This window comes from Ambystoma mexicanum, chromosome 3q (genome assembly GCF_040938575.1).
Source record: "Ambystoma mexicanum isolate Mex_15411 chromosome 3q, UKY_AmexF1_1, whole genome shotgun sequence".
Taxonomy (NCBI): Eukaryota; Metazoa; Chordata; class Amphibia; order Caudata; family Ambystomatidae; genus Ambystoma; species Ambystoma mexicanum.
This window is the reverse complement of record NC_090926.1, coordinates 1,069,846,209-1,069,858,755: the sequence shown is the minus strand read 5'-3', so window position 1 is coordinate 1,069,858,755 and position 12,547 is coordinate 1,069,846,209. Positions and strand designations below refer to the sequence as shown.

General features: G+C 43.5%; 1 protein-coding gene across 1 annotated transcript in view; it reads right to left on the bottom strand.

Moving 5' to 3' along the window:
* Nucleotides 1-12,547, bottom strand: part of ASPSCR1 (ASPSCR1 tether for SLC2A4, UBX domain containing) — a 1,532,603-nt gene that overhangs the window by 1,085,116 nt on the left and 434,940 nt on the right. Inside the window, exons 4-5 of the mRNA XM_069655312.1 lie at nt 8,610-8,710; nt 8,031-8,091 (exon numbers count right to left, since the gene is read on the bottom strand). Coding sequence (XP_069511413.1) covers nt 8,031-8,091; nt 8,610-8,710 — 162 coding nt within the window. The remainder of the gene's footprint in view (nt 1-8,030; nt 8,092-8,609; nt 8,711-12,547) is intronic.

Here is a 12,547-nt window from a genome sequence, read left to right as displayed (position 1 = left end):
ATGTCTTCCCAAACTTTTCCCTGGTGATACGGTCCTAATCCGCAACTTCACTAGAAGGTGGCACGAGCCTCGTTTTAACAGCCCCTTCATAGTAGAAGACGTGACACCGTCTGCAGTCAAAGCGCAAGGCAGACGCGCTTGGATTTTTTCGTGGGGACGTGAAAATCTATGCTGGAGAACTCTCTTCACACCCCACCCCTGTCGGAAGCAAGCATCGGGGAGGCACCACAGCACGTACAGACTAGGTCTATGACGAGGAAGAAGGACGCAGAAGCTGTTGAATAAAGATATAAAGAACATTGGACTGTGGCTTATTTTGGGACACTCTTCAGTCACTAAAAAAGGAGTTAAGGGAAGATATTTGTTCTTAAAGCCATAGGAATTTGTTGACATGGACTGAGACATGTTTAAGTCTTGATCATAAAGGAGAGCATGCCAGATTTGGAGTTCCTTTTCGACGACTGGAAGATGGAGCAGCTCCCCGATTCCTTTCTCACTGAATTTCTATTCGGATGTGCCCATGGTGGTGCCCCATGACAACGTTTCATGGATCGTTCTTGCAGTTTTCCTGTTCATTTTGCGCGCATACCCTGCACTTGAGGGGAGAACTACTCGCGTTCATCTGTTCCTGCAAGATGCTAAGAATGGTTCAATCGTGAGGAGATTGCTTACAGCCATCATTGAGAAAATCATTCAGCTTCCTGAGTACAGTGGGGAAAACACAAATGCCCCCATCAGCGGATAATGCACATAGACTGGTCAGTTTAGTTTTCTATTTGATTGAGGAATGCCCACATCTGGTTGGGAGACAACTGATGTCCGAATGTTCCTGAGGGATCAGAGGAATAATGCTACACTTAATTAAATATTAAGAGATATCATCATGCAGGTGAATCTGTACTCAGAGAGCACTAAGAACATAATGTGACTTTCGAGGGAGAAGATCGAAAAGTCTACTGGTTAAGGAACTTTGTTTCATGCTGAAAAAGAATCTTCATGTCTTCTGGTAAAAGGGCAATTCGTGGTCTCATTAATCATCATCTTATAACCAGCTGAAGCTGATGGAGGGAACTTTTGGAGTCGACTCAGCAGCTTCCAGATATAGTGCATTATATTGCCCTACTAAAAACTATTTTTCCTTCCTAAAAAAAAAAGTCCACGATGTGCAAGAAGCTATTGTTGTAAATGGTCTTATTTGTGTATAATATACACCTGTATTTTGTTCATAGGGATACTGCTCTCCCTCACAGTATGCACTGCTTACTCCTTAGATCCAAATGGAGTAAGGATTCCTGTGTATCCTCCAATACATGAGAAGGGTACAGATGTGGCAATTACTAAGCAACCAAGACCCTATGTAATCTTTCCTATTCCAGTAGACAGAGTAAGATTGCCTGGGTCTAGGACAAATCTAACCAGACATCTTTCTTTAGAAAAAAGTGTTGTGGGGATTGTTTTTGAGCACCAGAAACCGGCTCGTTTAGGAGTGAACCTACACAGTTAGTACATGTGAAAACACCCAGTCCACTGACAAATGTTCCTATGATTGGCCCAATAAGAAAGAGTTATGCTGACATGTTTCATGAGATAATTATAGAGGCTCATAAGAAAAGAACAAGACATAAGAGAAATGCTAGGGAGGATGATCATGAGTTGAATGATTACCTGGATAGTACAGCACACTTGGGGAATAACATATGGTATCAGCATGAAAGAAGTGGGAAGAAGGAACTCAAATGAGGAATGCTTTGTGTGTGCACTCCGACTCTATAGCATGGGGAAGTCTAAGATCTTCATAGCTATTGAAATAAACGTCCAGACAGCACATTGCTTATCACACCTGGCATTCTGTCGTACAAAAGGCCCATTAATGGGTCGTACAGCCTATCTCAAATGGGCAACTGAATGGAGAGATCCCGATGAAGACGACTATGTCCAGGATACAAAAACAAGGCTAAGAGATCATACTAAGAATCACGTGAAAGGAGTGAAAGGAGCTGGAATCAGATGGGAGGTAAACAAAAGACTGGAGAGTCCAGGAACATCTGAAGAAGACAATCGTAAATAGAAAAACAGAGGACAGATGCAGACTTGGGGAACAGTGTTATCGCCAGATGGTTGGGAAGAAGATGTAGTAGTCTGCAGATACTGGGTAATAATGGGTCACTACCAGCCAACTATTGAGAATGCACAAATGCTGTGTAAACCTTTATGGTTGAAACTTGCTAAGTTACTGACTTGGGTCGAAGACAGGGGAGGACCCTTGCAGATAGTGCCTTTGGAGAGTACAAAGCTGTGCTTCAGAAACAATGGCACAAGAAAAGTTGGAGAGAATCAGAACTGCAGTCGAATTTTTGAGCCATAAGGAATGAGCATGGGACAGCAGTGATCATGGATCACTACTGGGCTTGTGGATCTAAAGCATATATGAAGCTACCCGCAGACTGGGGAGGAGTATGCCAACTAGTGAATGTTCATGTTCCAGCGTTGGTGATTCCTAAAAGTGATTTGAACCTTGACAGTTTCCCAAAAGCAGATGCTCAACTAAGGAAGAAGAGATCTGTGGAGCTGATTAATCAAATGAAGAGGGAGAACTATTTCTCAGCCAAGTCAATAGAAGCTTTTGACTCCATTCCGTATGAGCACAGACTGTTCATCCAGACTTCGTCGGTATTCACATTGATCTTCATTCCGAAAAGCCAGGATGGAGCAAATACCAAATGGCTGCAGATGGGAATTGCAACAGACAATCAACATGACCATAAAGGGATTCAATGCTATCAGAGAAGAGATGAGAGCCATACGACTGATGACTCTTCCGAATAGATATGTCCTGGATATGATCACAGCTATAGATGGAGGTGTTTATGCAAAAATCGGAGAAACATGTTGCACGTTCATACCTTCTCATGACAACGAGAATGGCACCTTGACAGAGGCCATAGAGATGCTAACGAAGCTACACATCCAGATGATAGATGAAGTAGAAGACATTGCTGATGACCACTGGTAGGGATCACTCTTTTCTTGGGTTCCACAATGGATGGCCTGATCGTGTTGGTGTTATTCGGATTTTGTTTGATCAAGATAATAATCACACAATGCAGGAAGACAGCAAAGAAAGCCACAGGGATGAAAATCATGATCGATGTTGAATCAGGATGGAAGGCCAGAGAATTGACAGATGAAGAAATATGAGACTTTGTGAATGCCAGCATCCATGCACTTGACCTGAGGGAAATTAAATTCCTGTATCCAAAGAATCATAAGAAGTATGTGGGAAAGTGGATCTATTGCAGTCCAAGTGGACAGTGCTTGCTCATGACTTGGAACAAGGATGAGCATGTGAAATCAGCTGGATGCCTGAAGGGAGTCACAAAGATATGGATCCCAAAGAAGCATTTCTTCAGACAAGGATGTCTAGATATGAAGGATGATGCGAGAGTGGTCGATGAATCGCCCAGAGGGGGGTGTGTTGAGAAGCAGCCAAGTACCCCCACATCAACCACCTCGCCTATGTTGCCTATTTGTTGGGAACCAGAGTGTGAGACACGTGCGGTACCAGTGAAAATACTGATATCGAAGAGAATCCTGGAGGCTAGGTTTCCATTGAGAAAGCCATACTTGCATACGAGATAGTATTATGGCCATTTGAATGAAATCCCGGAAGAAGCAGGGCCAATAAATGGAAGCGAAGAGTGGTGACGTCACACAGGGCCAAGCTGACGTACATGGAAGAGTTGCTGAGACAAGAGAATGCAGATATTCTATAAGGCATCAAGAAAGTATCAAAGATAAGTGACATCTTGGGATCAAGATGAAGAAACGTATGCTGCAGAAATGATGAAGATATCAAGTTATTTGACACGTGTACAGATGCAAAGAAACGCAAGCAGACAAAGTAATCTTGAGGCTAGCTTTATAGAGAATATATTGCGGCATGCGCCCAACATATAAATATACATATTGAAGTGGGTAAAAAATGGATGTTAAATTACAGAAGCAGATCTCAGAAAGGCGAGACTGAATGAGCCAAGAAGCCAAGGTCTCATCAGGCTGGGGTGAGCAGATATTGGATACAAATCGTGTGAAAGAATGAAACTCTTGTTCAGAAGACATGGAGAAAAACAAGGAAGATGTCAGAGGTCTATTAGAGAATTGTATTTTAAGTACATATGGCTTGATTTTGTGGTCTTAAGTCACGTGAAAGGATGAAGTTGGACGAACATGATGGTCACACCTACGCATGAGGGCAGAGCATGCCTTCACTCCCCTGAATTCTCAAGAGCAAAAGAACACTCCCAAGGACAAGTTCAAAGCCTTAATTGACAGCAGACCACTGAGGAGATGTTAGATGAATATGCTAATTGGTGGGGAGCTATGGTTGAAGACTAGCTCACTAGCACATGGAAGTCCAGTCTGTGTGCTGCTAACGTTGGTGGGAAAGTACTGACAGGGGTTAGAGAGCCACCCAATGGTAGGGGGGCGCGTGATTAAGGGTCCTACAGTTTGTGTAGCCAATGGGACGTTGTGTATTTAGTGACGTTCTTAGTGACCTGTTTAAGGGGAGGGCTTAGTTGCCCCACCTAATGTTAAGAAACCTATCACTTTTCTTCACTCACTTAGACAAGTATAGATCGTATACTTAGAGGTTCCTTAAGAGCCGATCACAATTGCCACTAGGTTTTTGTAGTTTGCCACGTAGAATGACGTTAGTAATACGTAGGTTAACATCATCAATGACAATTTTTGCTATAAAAGAATGCTTTTTTTAAGATGCATTGAGAGATCTTCCGCTGAGACGTCCATTGATGTCCGTTGTACTCCCTGTTTTAGATAACTGATATTAAAATAGTTATCCTTTTGCCAACTACCTGAGTCGTTTCGATTATTCATGTTTGAGTAACTTCTGCATCCCTGTCCATCTCAAATGTATTGCTACCTCGTCTTAAAGGGCTGGACGTCTCCAGTTCAGCTTTCCCTCCCTCACTCACTCTGGTCCCCCTCCTCGGGTCCTCTGCCCATACCCTCTTGTGAGGCAAAAAACCTTGGGGACATCTTTGACTCTACTCTCTCCTTCTCTCCACAGATCACTGACCTTGCCAAGAAGGGCCATTTCCAGTTGTTCCTCCTCAGAGGTATTCACCCTTTTCTCACATTCCCCCAGAAGCTTACTGTCTCTAGAGCCATGGTTCATTCTAGGCTCCTCTTTCTCAATCTGCCTATCTCTATTCTTCGCCCTCTTGAACTCATCCAGAACAGGACCACAAGACTTATCCTTGGCCTCAAGCACAGGGACCGTATTTGACTGGCCCTGAAAATCCCTCCACTGGCTCCTAGTGGCCACAAGCATCAAGTTTAAGACCATCAGCATCATCCACAAGGCTTTCTGGGGCCGTGACCCTAACTACCTTCAACTCTCTGTTCCTAAGTACCTTCCTCCTAGAGCCCTTCGCTCGTCTACTTCTAACTCTGTGCGGGCGAGTCGCTTCTCCAAGCATAGAAAGGGGGTAGATCTCTCTCCTCTGCAGATGCCTCAGGAAAGGCCTCTCAGCCTTGAGCCAGATCTCCTTAAGTTCTGGAAGCTCCCCAAGATATCCCTTTTTTCCTAGTCTTTCTTGTTCCCTCTACCCTACTAAACATTCCTTGCTCCTGCTCTGTCTGCTTACTGGCCGCTCGATGTGCTCTGAGGTGTAATGGACACCAGGCCCCCTGTCCCGACCAGTCCCCATGCACTTGCCGTTTGCCCAATTTGCACTGCCGCCTGGCTTACCTTGCACTACCAGTATGGGATTGCCCCCTGTAGTCCCAGCCTTCCTTGCACTTAACTCAGGGCCCTGTTGCTCTGGATGCATTTCTCCCTGTACCCTCCCCTCTGCACTTCTTGTTGCACACTTGCATGATCTCAATGAAACAAGGCCTAGTAAGATCATTGTCTTGTCTTCGGTTTGTTCCCCCTCCCTTGCCTATTTTTTCGCCTTGAACATTTGTTTGTAGGCGCATAATAAAAATAAAAATCAGTCAATCAATCAAATGCTCACTACCTGCCCATCCTTTGTATGCCACCTGATCCAAGAATGTCCAGATTATATTATGGGTCATTTGGTTAGCGTTTCTGGTCAAAACACTGTTACCTCAATTAATAAATATATTGTGAGAACAGGCAACCTGAAAATGTATTGGAAAATGGTCCTGTGTACGTTGGTGACCTTGTTTGGAATTTTTCAAAGTTTATCCTACATAATGGATTGCAAATGTATGGCTTTTTGCCAATTTGTTCACAGAAAGCGCAATGTGAAATACACTATTTTAACTCATCATTCAAAAATATTTGGGAGGGCTGGGAGTGGGGATAGCTCGCCACAACGCCCATTGGTTAGTTGTGCTCCCTCTCGCTTGTCTACTGGAAAAGAATTACACCCCTCTGAGAAAAAGAAAAACACCAGCAGCCACTGGGTCTGAGACCCCCTCCAACAATTATATGATCATCTTCTTTATATACGGCTTCATGCCAGATCTGTCGCACTTCTAAGCACTGTAACAACAGCTGTTTGCTACCAAATAGGTCTTCTTCGTTGACATGAGAAGTATTGGCTGAGTAAGCCCTCCTAGAGATTACGGCATGCAAAACACAGAATTTCCCCATGTCAAAGCTGATTGCTTACCTAAACTATCTACCTGATATATTGTAGCGTCTTATTTTCATCTAGGCTGGTTACCTAACACCAGCACCTGCTGTGTAGCTGGAGAGAAAGCCTAATGATGCTGCTAATGCTTTGTGTCAACAATAGCAGAGTTGTTTTAGGAGCACATCATGGTCTACTAGCATTTGTGACTTTCTGTACCTATTTTAATAGCCCTTGTATGCTATTCCAAGATGACAGTGGCCTTAGCCATCACCTGCAAGTATCCGAAGCAGTCATACATGGTTTCCAACTTTCATTTTACATCTTTGAATCACCAAATATACAGATATTGGCCAGAGCCTCTAGTGTATTCATTGGATGTTGGCTAATGGTCTTTAAGTCAATGATTACTATTGAAACACAGGATTCCTCGCCATTTCCAAAGGTCAGGTCAGCTCCATGACATAAGCCTCCCAATGAGCTTTGTTAATTTCTTGCATTGCAAAGAAATTTTCTCCTAGTGGCTTGATTTATGTCTAAGCCGAAAACAGACTTTTCTTCCTCGTTGAACGTTTGATTCCCATCAGGGCCAATGCATTCCAAAAAATGTTGCTAATCAGATTGTAACTGTGCTCCAAATATGTGCCCAAGACAGGTGAATTTACTCTTGCGTCTGGGCCCCTAAGCTCCAGTAACCAGTCTATGAGCTGTGCATTAGCCTACAAACAAAACAGTGTGTGGGCTTTGTATATGCCTGCTTGCTCACTTACATGGGGCCCCCAAAAACCTTTACGAAGTAAACAAGCCTTGAACATACACACTAACCAGTGTGTTTATGAACTTTGCATGTGTCCGCTATGTAGTGTCTTATATCTGCACACAGCTGGTGAAAAGTGATTGGGCCCTACACAAATAAAAAGAAACTGCATGCAAGCCCCACAAGTCAGGTAACAAGCATGTGCCCCACACACGTGCCAGTCAGAGTGTAAATAAACCATGCAAGCAACTGCTAAATGAGATCGTAGATGAGCCCCGCAATACACCTGTACCAAGTACATATGCAACACATACTACTGCAGGGGTCTGAAAGATTTGTCTGTCCAGATGTTTTGAACTATGGCTCGCATAATCTATCACCAGCGACTATGGTCTGATGGGAGTTGTAGTCCAAAACATATGGGGAGCCAAAGGTTGTGGTCCAAAACATATAGAAACCTAAAGATGCAGACCTGTACACTACTCCTATAAATAATGCATATAAGCCCAGTACACAGACATGGTAACAAGTATGCATCAGCTCAGCTAGCACCTGCCAGAATCCCTGTGTCCCCATCACTGGGGTACATGTGTGATTGGAACAGATCAATGAGCACCCCCCACCCCCTCGGCCTCCTGAGATCATACCTCATTTCTCATGTAAATGCAGACTGGAGATGATTCTCTGCACAACGCCTCCACGCATGCCCTGAAAAACATAACAGAAAACCTCCTCAACCACTCAGACTAAAAGCAAAACTGGCACAGTGAGGAGAAGATAAGGGAGGGTTCAACATGAGACCACAGGACTGACGTGTGAGAACAATGGAGGCCCCATTAAGCCTTGGTACGACAGCCTATGTTGGGAAGGATAGGGGAAAAGGAAGCTTCTTGTGTAATGTTATAAGCTAGACAAAGGTAGGCACAACACCACCTGGAGCAAGAATGAAGCATATTCCGTACATCAGGACAGGCGGTCATCTGAGGCGGGGAAGAGGCAAACAATACATACCAGGATATGATTTTATCTAGGGGAGAAGCAAAGCAAAACGAACTAGGACTGCTCCCTCCATCCATTGTACTCAAGACTGACAGTGCCCTTCAATACTACCTTGCAGCACTCCTCCCTGTTCTAGATAGCAATGTGCATTCTCCTACACTAAGGCGGAGCCCCGCAGCAAACGTTGCACACCATGCAATGACATTTTAGTATCCAGGTGCTCTCACCTGGACTGTGCAAAGTGGTGCAGGAGCTCCCAAAGAGTCTGACTGGAAAGAAATTCATCTTGTAACCTGGAGCCATCTTCCAACTGCAGTGCAATTCGGACCTGAAAAGGAAAGAGAAGTTAGATAAATGAGACGCAAGAAGACATTAGGGTGGGAGGACAAAAGAAAGTTGCACAAGAAGAGAGGGAGAGAGAGAGAGCATTAATTCAGTTAGGCCATTCACTGGTCACTCACTTTTTGTGAGACAAAAAAAGGTAATCTGGTTCTTTAGTCCATGTTGCTCCACCTAGACCACAGAGTCCAGAATGTTAGGTTGTTAAATAAATGCACCAGAACAGATGCTGATGCTAACCATATCACATCACTCTCTTTACCCAATTATCCCCAGAATCCCCACCTTCAGACCATCCTAACCAACAGGTCCCCAGTAACTCCACAAGCACAGGTTCAGCATCCCCTCATTCAAATCATCTACATTCCCCATTTTACCCTTAACAAACCACCTCTTCAGCATTCTACAGACCTGCAACCTCAGCGACCACAATCAATACTCTCGGCTCCCCACACAAATTCTCATTATCACCAACTCACAGCCTCATAACACACTCGTACCCCTCCCCATGCCTTTAGAAACCTCTTCCACACACTACCAACACAGCATCCACAAGCTATGGATAATCCGACAATAAGCCACTTCATCATCCCTCCACCCCCACAGACCCTGATCATACACTTCCAAAACCCAAATACTTTACAGCAGTTCACCAAATCTCAAGTCTGCAAATACCCTTAGCTACTTGTAACCTGGCACCTGACTCATTGTTCTTCAGTTTTCTGAGAGGTTACCCAAGAAAATGGTACTCAATAGAAGAGAACATCCAATTAAAATCCATCTGATTCTATCACAACCCTTTGAACGAATGAGAACCTATCCATGCACGATTATGTGGACTCCCCCTCCTACTACCCGAAGATGCGGTCCTTAAGGTCCCAAGCTACACCTCAATTCTGGATGCCAACGTGGACAATACATGTCTGAGGTGTCTTGTGATCCCCTGCTGAAGTTATGTGAGCGGTCCAGGTTTGACTTTCTTTTGAAAAGGGACGGTGGCTGATTTGTAAACATTTTCCCCTGTATAATGGAACAGATGGGCTAAATGATTGAATGGAACAATTCCCAGAGGACTTACCAGTGGAAATGACTGATTCAAGGATTTCCATCCATCCCCATCAGGTTGTATAAGGTCTTTGAGCAGGAGGGCAATCTGTTGTGAAACAAATGGGTTTTTTGGCCAGGGACTGACCAACTCCAGTACTTCAAATGTAACGTTTAGCTTGCAGTTGAGGCAACTTTTAGCCTCAACTTAACAATTTTTCAAGTGGTGATGTAGACTACATTCACCCAACGTCACACAGACCACCAACCAGGAAAAGTGATGCGAGTGTGGTGCAGGATAGCCAAAATAGCCAGGAGAGCCAAAAGCACATGGATTGAGACCGGTAATAAGAAAGCAGTGGGGAGTGAATGTGTTTGAATCAATCTATTTACACCTCACAATTGTCTACCCCAACAGGTCTCTGAACAAAAGAGTGAGCATTAACCTTTTTTTCAGGACAGACATGCTCCCACTAAACCCTGCCATGTGTTGCCTTTACAACTTAACCTTTGGAATACAAGATTGATAGTGAACAGGAAGGGGAGATTATAGTGTCTGCTTGCTTATGTACGGTTATTTAAGCTTCTGACCAGTAGGGGACAAAACTGAGAAACAATCTAGCACATCCCACCAACTGTTGGCCTCAAAGTGCTCTTTCTTCGCCGATGCTGCTTAATTGTAATCCAGCATATACTTGGAAGATACCAGTAGCAGAACATAAGCATGCAACTCTGGTGTATTGGTCGGTTTTCCTGTCATCCTATTGTATACGCCAACCTTTTCCCCTAAACACTCCAAGCTGCTGATTAGGCAGTGTATTACACTGTACAGTGCCCCAAAAAGAAATAAAAGTCTCCACTAAAACACGTATGTGGATGAGTGATTTTAGTTCCCGGGTACCACTTTATGTTTCGGAACAATGGCAGAGAGTCACATTTAGATTAAGGGGTTTCAACTGGTGACCTAGCCACAGGTCTGTCCTCAGATTAACTTCCATCCTCACCCAGAACATTCCCCTGTATTCACTGTCACGAATCCGGGGTACTGATCCCTTCTCCGTAATGGGGAATTCACCTACTTTTTCTAAGCTAGGGAGGTGAGCCCGCTAAGCAAAACCCTCCCTAGGGGCTACGGGGCTTCGGCAAGCAGGATCGAATTGGGAGGGACTACTCCTTAGGGGACAAGGACTCCCAATCTCATAAAACAATGAGATTTCCCTTAAATCAAACATTTATAGCATATATGCAATTAAATGTCAGTGGTGAAATAATGAGACCTGTACCTATGTTTAATTATGCTGCTGACTGCTACTTGAAACCAGAGACCAATAGGAATATGTTTCTCGTTTCAGAAAACTGCATATATAAAATCTGAGCTGCACCTTGAGAGAGAGACCTGTGAGAGGTCAGTAATGTGAGGCGGACAACTGCTTGTAGATTTCTCAAAATATGCTATTTTATTAAAGGAAATTATATAAAGAAAATACCTTGCTTGTCCTACTCTACAGAGGAATTCCCTGCCTAGTCTAATAGCTCAGGGACCATTCTCTAGCATGGGCTTACTGGCCCTCACACTAAACAAACATATACAGAAAATATGTAAAACAATATTGTAAACAATATTAACACATTGTCTGAAGGGCCTTCTCCTGTCCTGGGGTTAAGGTCCCTTCCCCAGTATTCAAAGTCAACTCAAAATGTTCAACAAAGGAAACATTATTGTTTTAAACCAGCTCTTGATTGTTCCAAGTCAAAGAAAAAAGTTCAAACAAAAATCCACTAGTAACACATTTTTGTTCCTGGATGAAAGATCCACTTCCAACTTCCAGAAAAGAAATAGCACCAATGGTAATCCTGGTTATGATAAATATGGTATTTACAACCCTAGATTGGTATATTTGTCAGGATGTTTTCTTTGTGCTGCTGCTTCCACTTCAACAACCATACTTCTACTGTTGGTACTATGAGAATGGTCACCTTTGTCCCACAGTACGTTACTGGTTCAGACAACGCCAATGTTACATCTAGTGACAACTTATTATACCACCACCGTTGAAGTACTACTACCACAGCTTAGTACTTTGAATTGTTAGTCAGGTTTTGACAAGACTATCTACAACCTCTTCAGGTAGGTAAGGCACTCTTCCTTTTAATGACTTTCTGAAAGGGGCAGCCTCTTTGCCTCTCCTGTCCATCTGCCACAATAACAACCTGGCTCTGCTCACAAGACCTACTTCTCCCTGGTTTCTGCAGTCTTTGGCACCAAAGGCTGGGTCTACTTTCACAATATTCTTCACAAACAATTATTTCTCCTTCCCCTGTTTTACACGCACCTTTCCATTAGTTATCAGCCCCAAGTAATTACCCAAAAGCCTTGGTACCACTCTCTCAGCTTCAGGGAATAATAGTACACTTGTATTTTTGGCCACTTGAGTGGTACCGGCTTCACAGTGCAGTTGGATGTCTCTTTAACTCTTAGAAATGTTGGTTTCACTATAACAAGGGGTTGCCTCTTGGCTTGGGTAATGCTGGTTCTCTTCAATAGTTTAAACTCTTTACTTCGTAGAAATGGAAAGAAATATCACTTCTGGGTACAATATAAGATTCAGTCTCTTAGTTGAAAACACATTTAGGTACATGCAACCTTTCTTTAAAGTAGATTTCAAGGTTGAAAGATCAAGGGAGAATTATATTACTCTGTAACGACCAAGGATAAAGTTCTGACTTCCTTTGGGAATCACAATTAGGCACACGCCATCTCCTTTTTATGTAGTTTTCAGAT